Below are 20221 nucleotides of genomic sequence, written 5' to 3'. Positions count from 1 at the left end.
CCAGAACAGTCAAATCCAACTTCATTGCTTTTTTTTTTCTTCTTCTTTTAAATCTTCACACAATTTCTACAGTTTTTATGGCTGTGGTCCAGAACTAAGGTGTGGTTTTGTCTCTTCCATTTTTGTGTTACAGTTTTAGTTTTAATGTTTGTGGTATGGATGAAACGCCGTGATAAAGAGCGCCAGGCAAAGCAGCTCTTGATTGATCCTGAAGATGATGTGAGGGACAACATTCTGAAATACGATGAAGAAGGGGGTGGAGAAGAAGATCAGGTGAGGAAAGGTTAATGGGTTTTATGTATAGATTTACACTTCTCACTGCACTTTGTCTTGTTTACATTGAAGCACTCTGGTAGGTAGCTAATTTTTACATTAAGTACTGAAGGCAATAACTTTAAATAAAACATTGCTTTTTTTTTTTTTTTTTGCCATTACTAATATACCAATTGCTTGCCGTTTGGATAAGATATAAAAGCAGTATCTTGTCCTCTTGCAGTAAAAGCATTCTGACCAGATTCCAGCTAAGGCTGTTATATTTAAATGAAAGTTAACATTTACTGTCATTGCTGTCTGTAAACTTTCCTCGCTCCCTGTCTGGGAACTTGTACAGCAACACGAGTGCAGGGTGCCTAATATCATCGAAACCAAATACAGCCCTTTCTTGATGGTGGGTGAATGCCTTTCTAGATAAATAGTAATGTTGGCTATTGACAGATTTGCCACCACTGGGATTTCAGGCTTGGAAAGCATTTAGGTTTCAAGTAGCTGTCAGGGCACATCTGTGTTTATTCAAATACTTTTCCAGGCAGGTGCCATGTGCATTTACTCTCATGTCACCTCTGGTTGAACCACTGCTGATATGTCAGAGGACTAGGAGTGATGTGTGTATGCTAAGAATAGTGTCTTTTCGCCCTTCTCTCTCCAAGTTAGTGGATTTTCAAGCAGTGTGATTTCCTTCCTTTAGAGGACGTTTATTAAGTGTGTTATGAACATGACAAACAGCAGATTTATGCACATTATCAATGGTAGAAGTGAGTGTAGTAATTACAAAGAGAACAGTGCGTATAATAGAGTCTAAGAAATTTTCCAGTTAAAAGCCTTGAAAAATTAAGTGCAATTCTTCCACACATCCCCAGTCTCAGTCATCTGGCACTTGAGTTATCTGAAAAGTGTCTCCCTTCACTGCTGCAGACTTCTATAGTTTCCTTCTGCTCATTTGTTTGTTTATCTGAAATTTGTGTTCCCCTTAGTAATTTCCATGCTTCCTGCATTTCCCCAAGTACTGTTCCTACTTCCTAGCTTTTCTGCATAATGTTCTTCTTAGGCAGTTTTCAAAGGAAACTTCAGTTTATGCAGTTTTTGAAAAATGCTTATGTTAAATAAAGTGAAAACAGCCCTTTGAGTCTATGCATGTATTCCAGTTATTTGTACATAGTTTCAGTACAAGAACTGCATCCTGTTTGTGCATCTGTTGTTGTACAGAAAAGTTACAATCTTAAAAGAAAATTAGGAAAACTCAGTCCTGTGAGAAGTAATTTTTCAGTTCGCATATTCCCAGCTCCTGTTCATCCTGAATTCTCTGGGGGATCTGTTCAGCAATTGTCATGGATCTTTGATTTTTAATTACTGTCCACACAACCCTCAGGACAGAAGTGAGTAAGGTTCTCTGAGTATAGTGCATTGGGAAGCCATAGGTGATGGTAGGGTAGCATTGGGTGGGATTGTGCTGCAGATCAGAAACATTAACCACAGTAACAGTGTACAATGACAGCAAAACAGGAATGGTTCTGAAGTCTCTCCTCTGCCCATCTTGTGCTGTGCTCCTCTCCAGCTGGCAGTGCTGTCTTTGTGAGAGGTATAGTCAGGGTGGTGTGGCAGGAGGGAGTGAGACATCCTGTGAGTGCCGCGGAGATTGGGGCGATGTAAAGCATCCGTAATCGCAGTGAATGAACGTGCTGCACGCAGAGAAAGGAGAACTGCCAACGGGTGCACTGGCAGGAAAACAGTAAGGAATGTGAAATTAGGACCATTTCCTCTCACAGTGGACATAGAAAGCATCTAAACCTAGAGAATTTTAAGGGCTTTACAAAAGATTGAATGGTTTTTAGTCACAAACCCCCTTCTTACTTTCTAAAGATGAATTTAAAGCCACTACTGCGATTTAGTTATCTTCACTGCAGCCACTTTGTTCAGGTACGCGGGTCCCCTTTTTGATCCATTGACAATAGGCCAGTCTCTGGGGGTCTAAAACACACTTGCACACTCTAAATGTCGAAAACATGTCCAGAAAAGAACAGCTTGGACAAAGTGTAACAAGCTTTTTTACCATTTCTAGTGTAGCCAGTTTTATACCACTAGTAGGCAAAAATAGTGGTAGGTTCTCCCATTGCTTCAAAGCTTGGAATTTGTTCCTATGCAGAATGGATGAAGAGAGAGCACAAACTTTTCATCTTATTTTCTTGTCTACAATGTATGATATAAATATGTTCTGTCTTGCTTTTCAGGGAGATTATTTTACTTTATTTTGGTTAGACATTTTTTTAAATCTAAATTCTTTCTGTACTTAACTAGATGGTAATAATTCTTAGATTTGTTTCGTCTTGGTTCCCTCCTGGCCCTCCTCATCCTCTGTGCCCAGAGGAAAGAGGGGGAATGATATTTCATTGGGGTTTATTTTGTTCTGCACGCATTTATGTGAGATTTCGGAACTTAGAATGCAGAGCTTTTCAAATGTCCCAACAAGTTCTCTGCAAGCAGTAATCTCATTTTTTGAAAACCATGGCTTAGCAAAATACTGCATAAGCAAACTTGCGTGCAGCATTGTGGGCAAAAGATATTGGCTAGAAAGATCTTTGTGTTTTTGTCAATGTTAATGAAAGTATTCAAGTGTCAAAGTGAGTGTCCTAAAAAAGTACGGGACTAACATCAAAAATGTATTTTCAGAGTGAGACCTCACAGAGTAAAACTGCCACTGTTCTATTAAAATCAAGAAAAATTGCTTTGTGTCAATCTTGGATCCATAAGTCATCAGCAAATTACAGGAAAATGCTCTGCATCAATATTAACTTTTTTTATGGTGCACCATACCTGAAATCCTGAGGACTGATTAAACAAGCAGCTTCAGTAGAAGGCAGTAAACAAGGTGACTCAAACACAGAGCCATCCTGCCCAGGGTGCATCTCATGTGATGAAATAAAAGGGAATTTTAAAGCCTTGTGTGCATCTCAGTGAAAACAGTATTTTAAAAGCTTCAGACATTTTCATAAAAGGTAAAGTTGCTTTTATTTATAGCCAGCAAATTACTTTTTAAAATCACATGCTTCTGTAGAAGGACAGCTTAAAGATTTACCCTGTGTGGCCTGATATTTCCCAGATGTTTAGGTTATTTGAAGATGAGACTGTTAGGGCTTGAAGGTAAGTGATAGAACTTAGGTCTCTCTTTATCCTGAAGCAAATTAAATGTTGGAGGTTTTTATCTTAAAACACTTTATTTATTTGAGAGGTTTAATTTATTTATATTGAAACTATGCAAGTTGGGTTTCTTAGCTGTCATGGCAGACCCAGAAACTCCTAAAACATGTTCAGCAGGTTCCTTTCAAACTCTCTGTACATTCTATCAGATTGATGTCTCCTGTAAGAAATTAGATGAGTTCAAATTCCAGCTAGTTCCTCTTGAGTCACAGCAACTGCCAGAAACAAGTTGGAATTCCTCTTTCATTTTGTTGGTGTGTTTGGGTTTTTTTTTCTCCTGTGCCAGCAATTCCAAGGAATTATGAAGTGAAATCTGTAATAAAAGAGCAGTTTAGTCCTTTGTGAAGGTCTTCTGGTAATCCCATCTTAGGCCATCTTGGCCTGCTTTGTTCAGTCTGACAGACTGAATGCTTGTCAAGAAAATTGAGGATCTTGAATGATTCATAGTTGTCTTCTACCCTGGCATGATGTACACAGGGTCGTGTGATCTCCACAGCAGCTGAGAAAAATGCTATTAATTCTGTAAGCCAGGAAAGCTTTTGATCTGTGGGTTGTAACTGAAGTCAGCCTGCTCACCTCCAAAGAGCATTGTCAACACTGGAAGTGTTTTGGACTTTTTTCACCCAGAAAAAACAGGCTGAAAAACAGGCTCCAAAATGTTTACAGCACTCCTGTTGTTCCAGGCAGCAACTGTCTGGGTTTTCTGAGCTATGAATGTACCAGCAGAAGTTGGTGATAAGGGAGGAATGAGAAAAAGCAGAATTATTCCAGATAGAAAGCTTTGGATTCTTCTCAGAATTCTGTTTACTGTTTTCTACTTTCAACAGTTGAGCTACCTGACTTAGAGGAGATGGGCCATGAGAGGGTTTGAGTCAGCATCATTCTGCAGAAGTCAACGCAACTTGTTTGGGAAGGGGAAAGGTATTGGGGTTGGGTTGGGTTTTTTTTGGTGTTGGTTTATTTGGCTTGGTTTTTTTTTTTTTGGTTTTTTTTTTTTTTTTTTTTTTTTTTGTTAAACCCTGATATTTTATTTTGTTTTTCCTAAAATTGTATCTGAATCTTAAACTCCTGCTGATGGGGGACAGTATAGTTTGTTACATTCTGAAACAGAAAGTTCAAATTAGGAAACTGTAGTGAGTGCCTCTCTTGACTATTAATGAACCTCATGATCCGTGGCTTGTAGTTGTTCAGCAAATGGGCAGGTGTGAGGTGCAAATAGTGAATATTCTTTCCTGATATAATGTGCTCTGAACTTGTAACACCAGTCTCAGTTCCAGAGAACCCAAACCTGCTGCTGACTGAGTGTTGGAGCACTTAGCATGTGTCTGCAATGTAGTTTGCACACACAGCACATCACAACCCATAACCATCACTAACTCATTTTTGTCACATATCTTGGGCCATTTGTGTGACTTACATCAAGGTGGTGGGTGCTTGACTGGGATATGTGCACCATATGTCAGCCTGATAACTGTGATACTTTTTTTTTTTTTATCTAATTGCTGTTGTAATATGTCTCATTGCACAAGATGATTCTCTCCTTTGAGTTCATTTCTATAATGTTTCCTGAATTTTAGCAATACTTGCTCATGCAGGTAGTCCTGCTGAAGCAAGTTGTCTGAGCAAGTGGGTGGTATGCTTTTAAAGTATTGCAGATGAGCTGTTTTGAACATGTAGGATAATCTAGCCCTCAGATCTTTTCAGCACTAGAATTTCAATGCAGTGATTTTACTATTATTCAGAGTAGTTTACTTGCTGAGGAGTCTTCATTGTCCTTCCTACATCAATTTTTTTTACATTAATCAGTTGCTTGCTTTTTATCATTTTTTTACATATTTACATAAGAGAGAAAATCATAGCATTTAACGCTGTTAATCGCATTAAAAGTAAAAGATGAATGGTTTATTGTATGTGTGCAGGATCTAAATTCTGAACAGAAATTGCTCTTTTATGAAAGGGTAGCTGTGTTCTAGCATTTATGTGTCATAGATAAAAGCAAAATTAGGTAATCCTTCTGAATTTTTGTGTGTGGGTTTTGGGGTTCCTTTTCATATTGTCATAACTTTCTGTATGCCCGCATTTTGAGATAACATCAGTCTTCTGTGCTGGGTCTTTTTACCACTTGTAAACATGATAATGGTCCTTACCTACTCCATGAACTTTATAAATCCATGTGATTAGATTTTCTTTTTCACCACCCTGTGTTAATGAGATTCATTTACTCTCAGTTTTTAACCTTCATTTTGCATTGCATTAAGAATAGAACATGTTTTATGTTCTGAAATTTCAAACATAATGAATGAAATAAAGGTTGCTATGATATTCCCCATGAATATACAATACTATAATTAAAAGATAGTTATTTCAGGGATTGTGTTTGCTTACTAAGACATTAGCTTCACTTTTTTGAATAAGTGACTCATACAGTGCTCCTATGGAGGAATTACTGTCATTCCTTGGTGAATCTTTATCTCATGATATGAAAAGTAGTGTTTTCGTAATTCCATTACAAAATTGTTTTGTTTAATTTTATCATATCTAGACCCTCTGCCTGTTATTGCATTGTATCTGCAGCTGGAGCTTCACTTTCACCTTTTTAATTATGAAAAAGATAAGCCAGCTTCTTTGTTATCTTAAAAATTATTAACTTGTAGTACTCCAGATGCATCTGTTATAAAAACAAATGGGAAAAGCAGTATGGCAGAAAGTAATCTAAAACAAGTGACAAAGAGCAACTGTTGGTGTAGGCATTTTAACTATCCTCCCCCCTGCAGCCTACATCTAGTCAGTTCTCTATCTTTGCTTTTTTTGAAGTCTCATAGTTCCAGGAAATGTAAGATTTAGGGGAGGTTGTAGTATTTTGCAGAACTGAAGCAATATTTTATGTGAAAATTTCTCATAGCCTTTTAGGGTGATTTTTCTGGGTTTGGGGGTAGAATATATAGCAGGATTGGTTTTCACTTCTTTTTTCTTTTTTTTCTTTTTTTCTTTTTTTTTTTTAAGATTTCAGTGGGAACATGCAAGAGTAAAATATTTTTTTCCTTACTTCTCCATCTCATTTCTCTATTGGAGTAGACAGTAATTGCCTTTGGGACAAAAAGGCAAAGCAGAACACCTGTTTTATCCATAGGTACTGCAGAGTCATTATTAGTTCTGTTCTCTTCAGAAAATAAAAAAAACTGAGTTTCTACTAAAGCTCCATCCTCTAAAAGGGGCAGGTAAAATTCAAATTTCTGCTCCTCTTGCTTTATATGCACCTAAACCACTGCAGCTGGTTGTGTTCAGTGAAAGACACTTGCAGGTCTTACCATCAAATTAAGTCAAAGTGATCTGGTGACATTAAAGTTGATTATTTCTTCTATGGGGATAGAGCTGAACTTCCATATTTCTTTGCAAAGGGTGCATCCCTTGAAAATGAGAAACAGGTATAGTGGTTTTGTTACATTATTCATGTGTCCAGTCCTGTGTTAGTGGCTAACCAAAGCTTTCGTTCTGTAGAAGGTGAAAACCCAAATCATCCCTCAAAGTGTATCACACACAGTCTCCTGAACAGCCAGGAAATAAACCAAGAGCTCCGAGACACCAGAGAAGCCAGAGTCATAAATCATTAATGCATGTCAGTCACATTCCAGGCACTAGGCTGTGGTAGTGGAAAGCTCTCAATTCAGATGTAATGTATTAAAATATTTTCTGAGTTTTCTTTTCTCAAAAAAAGTCCTACCTGTCTCTGCATAGCATTTTGTAGTTTTGGTTCATTGTTGTTTCATTCTGTTGTCTGCAGTTCTGCATCATAATGTTCCAGGATACATTCATATAAGGCAGTTACCAGTTAAACATGTTTTACTTGTTAGGGTTTTTCCAAGAACTTAAGTGAATTTTCTAATTTAGAACAACTAATGAGGATGAAAAAAATAAAAGCTGTTTAAAACATCTCCTTCTGTAACCAATGATTGCTCTATGAGGGATTATTACTCAGGTGCTGTTCAGTGAATAGCTTCCTTGCCCAAGAGAAAGTTATTTAATAAGATTTTTGAAGGCTTCATTATCCTGTTTTTCAGTGATTATTGGGGAGTGTAAAATAGCCTTTTGTTCTGTTTTGGATATTTCTTCTATTCAAGTTGAGATACTTAAACTGTGCTTTGGACTACTGTGTAGATATTCTTAAAGAAGTGCTTTGGGGGGGTTTTAGAGCCCTCTGCATAAATTTCTGGTAATTTTTAGGGCTTGGTTACCTGATTTTGACATTTAGCAATCTTCATTGGGATTGCATGTTTCAGGAATATAAGGTTTGAACTAATAATGGTTGAAGTCTTTTCTTAAAGCTGTTAGAACTAAGTGAAGAGATAATGTCAACATTGCAATCATCTTGGAGGGGAGAGGGGGTTAGTGGGGTTTGGGGGAAGAGGTGGGCGGTGAGATGGATTGATTTCACAGGATGAAACTTCTGATAAAATGTCCTTCTAGCACTTTAAAGTTGTCATCTCTTTAACCACCAGTTATTGAAAAGGCAACCAAAGTTTCTCCAGTGATAACAGATCCCTTCATAAACAAGCAGAAAAACAAAAAATCATTCAGCTTGCTTCACTTACATCACTTGTAGAATGTGAGGTTTCTGTTTCCCTGTTGACTGTAGATTTAGACTATCAGACTAGTCCAGGTTTCTGGTTTCCAAAGGCCTGAGTTTTTCTAGATGCAAAATGAGAGCAAACTTACATATCTTAGCAGTATTGCAATTGAGAAAAAAGAAGTAGATTCTCTCTTTCATCAACAATTTTAAGTTTGTCCAGAAGTTTGACAAGGAGAAAACTCGAATGAAACATCTGTTTGAGTGTGCACAAGTCCAAACTGAAGGAAGGGATTTTTTTCTAGAATTGCTGAAGTTAAGGCTAACCAGCCCTAACTAAATAAGTACTCTGACAAAAATTGGCAGCCATATGAATTAGATACCCACAACTCTCGCTGAAGTACATTTCCAATGGAGGGCCGAGACATTTTCTCCAGTGAACTGCCAGTAATCCATAAGGAGATTTTAACTATCAGGAAGTTATATGGGAAAAGACTGGAGTGAAACCAAAGCACTGTAGAATTGTGGTCCTGAAATTAAGAGTTAAAATGATGACCCAGAATCCTGATCAAAGCTGTCTGTCCCAACCTATCCCACCATGTTTTGTTCACTCTTGGATGTGCCAGTTTTCCATTCAGCTGTCACTTCTACAGTTAACTATCTTAACAAACTCTGTTTGAGGCTAACCTTTAAGTCCATTCGGGAGCTTTAGGTAGTGTGTGAAAAGCTTTCCTGTCTGTGAAAGCAGCACTGAGTGAAGAGATGGGATCTCAGCACCTCTAAACAGCTTATGACCTGGCGTTTTAAAACATTTTTCCATCTTTTACTTTGCAATAATTGAGTAGAGTTACTTTAGACAGAATGTTGAAACAGCTGGAGTGGTTGCGTGGTGCCTGGCGCTCAGTGGGTTTGGGGAGGTGGTGGATGGGTTGGCCATTCCCTACTGGTGTGCACTTAGTACTGGTTTAAATGATAGGAGGGGTTTGAGAGTCCAAGGTAATACATACAGTGGATCTGTATGTATTTGTGTCATCCAGACACTATTAGACCTGCAAGATAAATTTTCTCTGATAGAAGGCTAAATGACAGTGTCATAAATTACCCTAGAAAAGAAAACCAAAGTGGGATTCTACCTAAGGACACGTTCTGCACTGCTGTCACCTCACAGATGGCTATCTTTGCTGACTTTCTAGCTATTAGAGTCTGCATATGTCTCAAACTACTAAATACATACAAAAGGATGCCTTAGATGTGGACATAATAGACCGACAAGCTTGATTTATATTTCTGTATTAGCACTAACCAGTAAAAGAATTGTATACAAATGTGTGTGGGTGGGGAAAAAAATTATAGAGTTGAAGTGAATAGAGATGCTCTTCTGGTTTTAATACATTGTTATTTAACTGTACCAGTTTGAATTCTTCCACAATGAAATGCTTAGATTTAAAAAAATAGATACATATTTCATTTCTCCCTGTTGATGTTTTCCACCTTTATCTTTTGGGTGGGTATGAAAAGCACTCGTGTTACATATTTATAAATTCTAAAAAGTACATTCTTCTTTGTTTGATAGGATTTTCTGATAGCATGTCTCTAAACTATTTTGATTTATTTTACGTAATAAAAAGGGAAAGGATAAAAAGTTCTGTTCTGTTTACTTTTCTCTGATTCATACTGCTTCCTGGAGATCACTTATTATTCTGTTTGGTACATGAAGTACCAAAGGGTAGGAGTTAAAGCTCTGCCCCAAGGAACTTGTAATCTAATTAAAGCATATGAAACTGCATTCTCAGATCTCAGTGGAGCTGTTCCACCTTTTTTGACTATATATTTGTGTGCAGCCATCTGAGAACCCAAGTAACAAATCAGAAGGTGTAGTGGGTTTGATAATCAGTTACAGTTCTCCCCACAAACTACCATCACTGCTGTCAAAAAGAACTCGTCTCCTGTTGAAAAGTCTGGGTTTGGGGTCACAGGAGGTCGTAGTCTCAGAAAGGATCTACATCCCGTGAGATAACAGCAGCAGTGAAAGCTTGCACTCCTTCCCTTAGGAGCCAGTAAGGAACTAATGAAAAATAGTCTGCGCAGACAACTTCCAGCAAGTTGAGATTATAAATAAGATTCTTACCAGAACAGCACTGTTGAAAAATTGATATTTTGGATGGGTAGAGTAGCCTATTTAGGATGTCTATAACTGCTTGGATTATTTGTGGGGAGGTATCTGGCATACAGCAGAGTTGGCATGAGCCCCCATCTGCTGGTAGTGCTTGAATGGCCTTCGTTTAAGCCTTGAAGTCCAGTTCTTTGTTTTGCATTCTCACCAATGCCCTGTGTAAAGGCATCAGAGAGCATGACTTTCTTCTAGACACGGCAACAGTGAGGAGAATGATAATGATGAAATGCATCTCACTGTGCAGAGAGAATTCAGGAATATCTATGTTGAATGCATAAACATTGATCTAATTAAATTTTTCACATACGTACATACTGCTTATTGGAATTCCTACTGCTATGCTAACTTCATCAGTCTGCCAGAGTTTGAAACTGCAGCATCAAGTACTTAATGAACAGATTCATGAGTAATCTCTAGGAAGTGCTTAGAATTAAGGCCAAATCTAAGGAGCTTTGTACTTCTTATGACATTTTTCACCCTTTGGCTTTCATATTATGGAAGCCACATAAAATCAGCAAGGAGTCTTAAATTCATTCTTTGAAGGTATTAGAAAATACTGCAGAACACTGTGCTTGCTTTTTTCTCTCAGAATGTATGGCATTTATTTTCTTAGAAAAATAAGAGTTGGATTTGGCATCTTTGCTCTGTGCTGTAAATCATCATTACTAGGTAAAGTGTTTAGTCCCTTCATAGTACTACTCAAATCCCTGCTTCTCAAGGGAAAACTTATGAGAAGCTCTACAAATCTGATGGAATAGAATCAAACCAGGAGATTCAGGGAGTATAAATCAAATAACATCCTGTTGGTATGCAAATAGCAGTGTTATTGACTTATCCTCAGTAAGCATTACAATCCTGAAAACAGGACTTCTGGTGAAATGATACTTTGCATTTTCCTTTTTTCCCTTCTCATGTTTCCCCCTGACAGATATTGTTTGAAATTCTGCTACCGTACTGTGTCTGTTTCATATTTTGCAGGATTATGACTTGAGCCAGCTCCAGCAGCCTGACACTCTGGAACCAGATGCCATCAAACCTGTTGGAATCAGACGTCTTGATGAAAGGCCAATCCATGCAGAACCTCAGTATCCAGTCAGATCAGCTGCTCCTCATCCTGGGGACATTGGGGACTTCATTAATGAGGTAAAGAAGCGAAAAAAGGTTTCCTCCTAAGATCTGATAAGCTTTTGTATTTTGTTTATTCTACTCCGCATGAGTAGCTGCTATGTTAGAACATAATAACTTTTTAAAACTTCCTCAGACAATTAAAATTGTCTCACTAGACAGAAATAAATACAGTCTTCTAAAGTACAGACAAATTTAATTAACTCATTCAAACAGAAAGGGAAAGATGTATCAATTAACTTCTGTGCATCCGTATTAATTACATTCATAGTACGTTATCAGCAGCAACCACAATATCTCCAAGCAGGATTATGCAATGGGTTGCAAGTAATAAACAGAATAACAAAATTGTATGTAGCCTGAACTCATTTATTAATTCACAGTAATTTAATAATGGAAGAAGTTCATTTTCATTCTCCTCATACATTACCCTTTGAATCCAGATAATAGTGGAAATTCAGTACCTTCAATAAGACCAAAAGAATTCCGTCAAATACGATTAGTGAGCAGGGCAGCTAAATTAAATGTTATGTAAGTGCTTTCAATACTTGTCTTGTCATAGAGCTTTCAAAGATTTTGCATTATCTTTGATTCTTCAATCTAATAAATGTAATTGAGATTCAGACTATACCAGAGTACTGATAGCTCTGAAAGAAATTATCCTTATTATTTCTATCACTGGTCAGTCTTAAATCATTGGTGTTGTGGTACTTATGATAGAACATGTATCTTGTGTTTGCTGGTTATAGGGAAAAAAAAAATGCTAACCCAGATTTACTTCTATTTTTACTTTATTCTGTACTGAATTGTAGTAGTTAATTATTTCTCGTATCTTCCTTGTCAGCTGGAGCTGGACACATATTGCAGAGTATTGCAGAACAGTTTCTGCAAACGTGTTTATTCTTGTTTGCCTTGAAGAAAAGTCATGCTAATATACTAAAGTCTTTTGTGTTAGAAAGCTGCAGAAAATTGAATTTGCCCCTTTTAAGGTATACGGTGATACATTTGTCAAAAAACTTAGAGGAGAGTTGACTAGCAGGAAATGTACAAATATTCTTGTAAGACATATTTTAAGAGACTTCAGTTTTACTCCAGAGACTGCCTTACACTTCTAAATATTACAGTTATAATTGGCTTCTGGAAAATAGCGGAGACACGGGACAATAAAAGGCCCACATAGCTGGCCAAGGCAGTGTACACACAAGAACTTCCTTGTGCTTCCAAACACTCAGAGATTCCCCATCCTGTTCTCACACAGCTGTGGCCAGACGGTGCCCACCTGGCAGGCAGTAGTGAAGAACCCTGTTTTTTGTTGTTCTCAAAGCAGCCAGGAGGCTCTGTTATGGAGCAAAGGCAGGGAATGGGTCCAATTCTGCTGGAAGGCCAGAAAGGGGCCAGAGGTTGTCCATCCTCCTAAGATTTTTTAATGACTTAGCAGGCTGTTCTTGCAATATTATTTTTCAGTAGGTTATCACTCTTGAAGCTGATAGCATCAGTGTGTACACATGGGGCAGAAGAAACAGTACGTGCTCTCTTGATTTAACCCTGTACGTTTATAATGCATTACAGATGAGCATGGAGTAATTTTTTTCCTGCTGTCTACTATACTATATCAGTACCTCCCTTTATGCTTCGCCTTGCCATCCACCAAAGAAGAAAGCTTCTCCCAGCTATTCATACACAGTAAAATAATGTCATTGATTAAGAAAATATGTGCAAATATATATGAAGTTAAAGAAAACACGGCAGTTTTCTTGTCTGCAACTTAGCTCAGAATTAATTATATCTGCTGATTGAAAGGAACTGTGTGAGGTAGTTTCTGTGTTTTAAGGATTATATATTTAGCTTGTCTTCTTCATAAGGTTTTTTTTTATGAGAATTTTACAGGAATGTATTGTTTTACTGTGGGGCATTCCATCTAACCCTCTGTCTAGCAGACAGTAGCCACCCAAAGATTGTCTATGCTCTGTTTTCCCAGAAGACTGAGCAAAATAGGCATTTTATTTCTCTAAAATAGTGTCAGCTTAATTTGTGTTTTCTGTAAAAAATTTCCCATGACAGATGTGATTCTAAATTGTCTGCTGGGTGTGGGAGAAAATGGGTATGTCTTTCATAGGAGTATTCCTATGGAGATTGTTACAGTTAAATTTCAAAATTATCAGTGTCTAGAGTATAAATTTTCAGGCTGCACAGGTTTTCAGACTCCAGAAAATTGCACCTGCAGTCCTGGTGTGATTAAACCCAAGAAACTTGGTAAGTTTCTCTCAGTTTTACTTGAGGTAAATTGAAAAAATATCTTGAGTAAAGCCTGTACCAGACATTTCTTAAGGCAGTTCCTAAAGAAGATAAGCTGAGCTGTGGAAACAACATAGCAAGATAAGAAAGAGCAAAGTTCATATCTCTCTGCATCCAACTTCAGTATTATTAGACGTAATTCTTCCCTTGGGCGTCTCTATCCCAAACCACCCACCAAACTAGCCCAGTCCCTAGCTGAGCAGGGAGAGAGGCTGCTTTTGAACTGTCAGCACTTCAGTAGCAAAGTCTGCATTAGACCCTTGGTTTGAAAAGATGCAACACTTTCGGAGATGAGTCCAGTCTTTTGGAGGACTTGACCCTATTCCAGGAGATGTGGGTCAGTATGGTCTTATGAGATGCTGGTCCACATGTGGAAATTAATTTAATCTGTTGAATGCTCACCAGAACCTCAGATACACTGTTCAGATTAGCTTCTGAATTCCTTTAGCTTTTGACAAAAAATTTATTTCAGATACAGGAGGGTTTAGCTCCCATTTCCAAGCAAGACCTGGGAGTTTTCTTCTTATTTTCCTTACAGAGTCATAGAAACAAAAAGCAAAAAAAATATCCCGTGGGTCATTTAGGTTTTTTCCTTTTAGCAGTACTCTGTTTCTTCTGGTATATTATTTTCTACCTGTCATTCTTTGTATTAAACCTACTTAACTCAATGAGACATACATAAGTATGAGTATTTTGTAGTGTTCTGGTGACTTCTCAGTTGAAAAACAAGTTAGAATTACAATAAAAAGTCTTGCATTTTTTTAACACAAAGTTGAGATAGCACGCACAAAGCTATGAACTGTTTAAAACAGGAAGGTTCCAGAGGTGTCTGATAGTCAAAATAGGTTTTGCAGGCATAAGCTAAATGACCTCAGGGATTTTTTGTTTTGTCTGTTTCAATGGATAGATGAATCTGTAATTTAAGAGGGGAAGGGAAAAACCTCCTTTTCTTCCAGTTCAGTGTACAAACAAGTCAGTGAAATAAGTCATGTATTATTAAGAATCCTCTGTAGACTTTGTTTTCCATTTTGAGCCTTTCAAAGCCTAACCTGCAGAGTGTGGAGCATAATTAACACTTAGAATAGTCAAGATTCACAGGACAGTATAAATTAGACCTGTTTGAAGTAGTTTTGTTAATCCTGTTTTCAAGACCCACCTATATTGTCCCTAGAAATCTCAAGAAAGTTATATTGTGGTGGAGAATTTGTGGCTAAGAATAAATTTATAATCAGTAGAGGACATTGCCTGAGGTAAACTAAATTTAAATTGCAAACTGAAGGTCTCATCCCATGGAGACATGGAGGACCCTCAATTCATTCTTAGTAAATGGTTATTGATACAGTGCACCTCCATGCAAAATGGACTCCCTCGATGGTTCCAGATATAAACCAATTTGTTTTTTGTATTTCCCTGAAGGTCTCTGTTCTTCCTTTCCTTCTCATCAAAAGTCTGCTGAATCGGATTAGGTAGTAGGATTAATGAAAATAGAAGCATTAGATTTTGTAATGTTCCATGTTAGTTCAAGATTTGAGAAGGTTGCTTTCCTTTAACTTGAGTGAAATGGAGAATGCCTGCCTGTATTAAGGCACGTTTACTGTTGTTCCTCAACCAAGGCACTCTAATTTCTCCAGTTCTGCCCCTTATCACCTCCCTAGTGAAAGCTCTACTATGTATATAAAAGAGGAAAAGGAAATAAGTGAGCCTGTCCAAGGTCTCAAGCTGACCTCTCTGTTGCTGTGGCTCTTCTGTGACTGCTTGTTGTGCACTGGTGGTGTAGCACACGTAAAGAAATGTGACAATTCACTGTCCCACCAGGTTCCCCTGCTCCTGAGGATGTGCCCCAGAAATTCTGTTGTTGAATGAGCTTCTCACTCTAATGAAAGCTTTGCATTTTCAGATCAGGAAACTGTAAACCAAGTAACTGTAACGGCTCTGTTGCTCTGAGGTTCTTGAACACATCTGGTAAAAACTGAGATCTCTTTTCAGAAGTGACTGACAACGAATGCCTTGGCAACAAAATCAGTAGAAGCCACTCCTGGCAGCCATTTGTTGTCTTTTTGGTTGTGCAGATGCAGCAGGTCATGTATCCATAGCACCTCCACCCACTGAAAGGGACAGTATAGTAAAAGAAAAAAGGTGGCAGTGCTGAAACCAAAGGGAGCTTCTAAGCTGATGGCACTGCCCGTGCCAGGGCTGTCTGGCATGCTGTAGAGCCCAACAGCAAAGAGCAGCATCACACTGGGTACGCTCAAAAAATTGGCTTAGCAGAGGGAAAGAGAAAACATTGTAGTACTTCTTTCTCATTTTACTATGTAACTTGTGACACAAATATAGCAGAAATCTTGTCATTTGAAGAGTTAGACACTAAGTTCAGTCATTACACTGTGCACCAGAAGATAGGTGAAAATGTCAGTGTAACTTGTGCGGTGCAGTTGAATCAATACTTCCAAAACATGACCCGTAGCTACGTTCTCTGAATGAAATGGATTACACTGCCAGCACAACCTTTGAGAAAGTGAATTTGTTAGTGAGATCCTATCTTGTAAGTCAGTAACTCAAAACCAGTTTCCTTTTCTGAAATGCTATCATGATAGCCGCAGCAAATTGAAAAAAAAATTACAAGTTCCCCTTTGGAAAAACAGATGGGAAAGAGGCTGCCTTCTGCCTTGTCATGGATGACTGATAGGTATCAGAATTTTTGCAGTGCTGTAGGAAAATGTTTTGTTCGCTGATTTTTTAAAATAAATTGGTATCCCATGGTTGGCTGGCTATTAGTAGGCAGAACTGCAGGGAAATAACATTTTGTCTCCAAACTAACTTTCTAAATGACTTTCACACATGGATAGCTGGCATTTGTACCTCAGCACTCCTTAACCTCAGCTGGCATTTATTCTCCTTCCCTGTCACCTGCGTTCCAAACACGTGGGTGTCTGTCACCCCAAGCAGGCTTTAGGAAAGATCTGAATACCATGAGGCCAGTTACTGCCTAAGAAGTAAAGTTGTCTTTGTGCTTCACTGCAGAAAATAAGAAAAAGCCTTAGAACTTGCCCCTTGGAAGCTGGATAAGGGATGTCTTCCAACACTTACTGTTGCCTTTTCAAAATCACTCATCTTTTTTGCTTATTATGGCCATCAGGTTTGAAAATGCCAGAGAGAGATAACAAGCATCACCAATTATTCTTATCTCATAATTCAAAATTGCACTTTTAATTCAGGCTATTAATAACCTGCTTGATGTTGTTGTACCACATGAAATGATCATTTCAAGGCCAAAATTTGTTCTTGATTGGAGGTCATTGGGTTGATAAATATGCTGGGCTTTTCCACCACTGATTTGGAAATTATTTTAGGTACATTTTGCACAATTCTGAATTATTTAAATAGGTAATAAAGAACCAGGATTCACTTCTACCTTATCGATACAAAATGCTTTAATTAATGGATTTAATATGTATGTACTCCATAATACATATTTGTAGAAGAAAAATCAGCTTCTGGTTCCATTTTGTCATATTTGGACAAAACACAATTGAGAGTGAAACGTACTTTTCTAAAACCAGAATATATTAGATAATTTGAAGGAAGCTCACTCATTCTTTCAAATAAGTAGGAGTATAATGCCATTCTTTAAATAAATAAACATTAAAAATTGAAAGTAAAACCAGCACAAATATCACTGGTAAAAATTAATAGTGAGCAATTTAAAATCCTAGCACAGCCTTATGAAATTCTGAAAGATACATTATCCCCTGTCAGTGGCTGCCAGAGTAGATCCTATTCAAAATGGAAGATCTTGAAAAAAAGTGTTGTTAATCCCAGGGAAGAAACTATGAGGTTAAAAAAATAAAAATCATAAGAGAACTTTTTGGCTTCAGGCTTTTATATTCAGCTTGTAAATCTTCCCCAGATAAGCACAGAGAAAATGTCTCATATTCTAAAGTTAGTTACCCATATAAGCACTTAGGTTTGGACTTATGTAACAAAACAGAGAATGTAGAGGCTTTTCTCTGGAAGAAGTGTGGTTCTTTCCTGGCTTTTCCTCTTCAATTCCCCAGCATTTCCTCCAATTCATTTTGTGTTGCTTTTAATTTTGTCTATTCAGCTCCATAGACTGGAAATGTAAAAATGCTGATGGCCTACTGTTCGTGTGTTGATAACTTCAGTACTTTGAAATGAGGAAACAAAAACAGTCATCATCTTGTATTCAGCTTTGATGTCACTGTGTGTATTTTCTGAAGAGCAGGTGGATTTCATGGGTGGATGTGGCAAAACATAAAAGGCTTAAGACAACATACCATATATTTTTCTCACAGCAGCCTACAAAGGTACATGAGTTTAAAGGACTAACTTAATATGGATTTTGGCACATGCAGATGGATTGCAGGCCAGAAAAGTCAGTGGATATGCTATTGACCATGTGAGATGGCTGTTGAATTGAATCTCTGCAAACATGCTTATTTCTCCTTCCTCATCTGTCTAACCATTCCTACATGGCACAGGTTGTGAGCTGTATATCTTTTAAACTGTTTATTTACTAGCTTCAGTCCCAGTGCCATGATTCTCTCTTAAGGTTTTGTTAGGGCTGTGATTGCAGCTACATTCAAAATGTCCAGTGCTGCAATGCTGGAAACCCGGTCATTCTAAAAGGAGTTACAAAAATGTAAATCCTGTTTTGCAATGAATGGCAGGAGAGGAAGAACGTTGTTTTCTCAAGTGGTGCTTGATAGATAACTGCACTGCAAATATTCTGGATATGCTTTTGTCTCGCTCTCAGATACAGAACTTTATCTTCTTTTTTCCCCTCTCCTTTTTGCAGGGACTTAAAGCAGCTGACAATGACCCTACAGCCCCACCATATGACTCCCTCTTAGTCTTTGACTACGAAGGAAGCGGCTCCACTGCTGGATCCTTGAGCTCTCTTAACTCCTCAAGTAGTGGTGGTGAGCAAGACTATGACTACCTAAATGACTGGGGCCCACGTTTCAAGAAACTTGCTGACATGTACGGTGGAGGTGATGACTGAACTTCAAAGTGAACTTTGGTTTCGGACAAGTACAAACATTTCAACTGATATTCCCCAAAAGCATACAGAAGCTAGGCTTTAACTTTGTAGTCTACTAGCACAAGTGCTTGCTGAAGGCTTTGGCTTAGGCTGCAAACCAATTTGGGCTCCGTGGAATATCAGTGATCCAATGCTGTTTGGAAAAAAATATTGAGCTCAGTTACACTTGAATTTTACAGTACAGAAGCACTGGGATTTTATGTGCCTTTTTGTACCTTTTTCAGATCGGAATTAGTTTTATGTTTAAGGCTTTAATGGTACTGATTTGTGAAATGATGCATTAAAGAGACAAAATATGTTGGGGTGGGGAGGAGTAAGGTGAAACACAATATACTTCACAATGCTTTTGTTACATCGCATTGCTTTTATTAAAATAAGGAGATTAAAAATAAACAAAAAAATCCTCATGGAACAATTTTATTATCTGGGAGAGAGGACCATGAGGTGGAACAATGTACATTACTTCTAGTTTTAGATGTTAGGGGACTTTTTTCACTAAAATTCTAAAAATTATGCAGCTGGTTGCAAATAAAGGGAGTTTTCATATCACCAGTTTGTAGCAGAATTGATTTTTTTTTTCTTATGCTAGAATGTTAGACACATTTTGGTCTTAATCCATGTACACGTTTTGGTTTTTGTTGGGTTTTTTTTTTTAATTTCTAGTATTTTTTTCCCACTTCACTGTAAAAAATGGTATGTGTACATAATGTTTTATTGGCATAGTCTGTGGAGAAGTGCAGAAACTTCAGAACATGTGTATGTATTATTTGGACTATGGATTCAGGTTTTTGCATGTTTATATCTTTCGTTTATGGATAAAGTATTTACAAAACAGGTTGCAAACAAGTGACATTGATTCAATTGTTGAACTGTAGTTAGAGTACTCAATATTTTTTTTATTTTTATTTTTATTATTTTTTTGGTTTGGGGAGGGAGAAAAGTTCTTAGCACAAAAAAGTTTTACATAATTTGTACCAAAAAAGGGGGGGGAGGGGAGTTGGCCTGATACTGGTGGCACGAGAAAATATACAGTATGTTTTCGGGGTGGGAGGGGGGGGGAAGGAGCTTTCAAACTGGAGAGACTTCTGAGAACAGCTTTGCCTCTGTATTGTGTACCAGAATATGAATGATACACCTCTGACCCCAACGTTCTGAATAAAATGCTAATTTTGGATCTGGTGCTTGGTTTGGCATTTTTTCTTCCACCTGAGCAGCCCTGACCGCAGTAAATAAAAAGTACGCAAAATGTGTTTGAGTTCTGTGAGAAGTTGTGTGTGCTTCTTTGGCATTTCCTACTGCCAGACTGAAAACAAGCTGCATGTAGAAGAAAGCCCAGCACAAATTTGGAAGGCAAGTTCCCAGGTAAAAGCAAAGTGATCTATGCTGGGATTTCTGGGAATTCACAATTTTCAGTTCCCCAGTGATGGGGTGGGGATGGCTCTTTGGTTTAATGTGCATTATCTAAATAAGAACCTGCATAATTTTTGGCTCATTTCTAGACTGACAGTTTAATGGATGTGTGATTATGCTG

At 37.8% G+C, this 20221-nt stretch overlaps 1 protein-coding gene across 1 annotated transcript in view; it reads left to right on the top strand.

Moving 5' to 3' along the window:
- Nucleotides 1–19945, top strand: part of CDH2 (cadherin 2) — a 115440-nt gene extending 95495 nt beyond the window's left edge. The window contains exons 14-16 of the mRNA XM_036399524.2: nucleotides 134–273; nucleotides 11187–11351; nucleotides 18445–19945. Coding sequence (XP_036255417.1) covers nucleotides 134–273; nucleotides 11187–11351; nucleotides 18445–18651 — 512 coding nt within the window. The 3' untranslated portion in view covers nucleotides 18652–19945. The remainder of the gene's footprint in view (nucleotides 1–133; nucleotides 274–11186; nucleotides 11352–18444) is intronic.
- Nucleotides 19946–20221: the final 276 nt, after the last annotated feature.

This window comes from Molothrus ater, chromosome 1, assembly GCF_012460135.2.
Source record: "Molothrus ater isolate BHLD 08-10-18 breed brown headed cowbird chromosome 1, BPBGC_Mater_1.1, whole genome shotgun sequence".
Taxonomy (NCBI): Eukaryota; Metazoa; Chordata; class Aves; order Passeriformes; family Icteridae; genus Molothrus; species Molothrus ater.
This window is presented reverse-complemented; position numbering and strand designations above follow the sequence as displayed.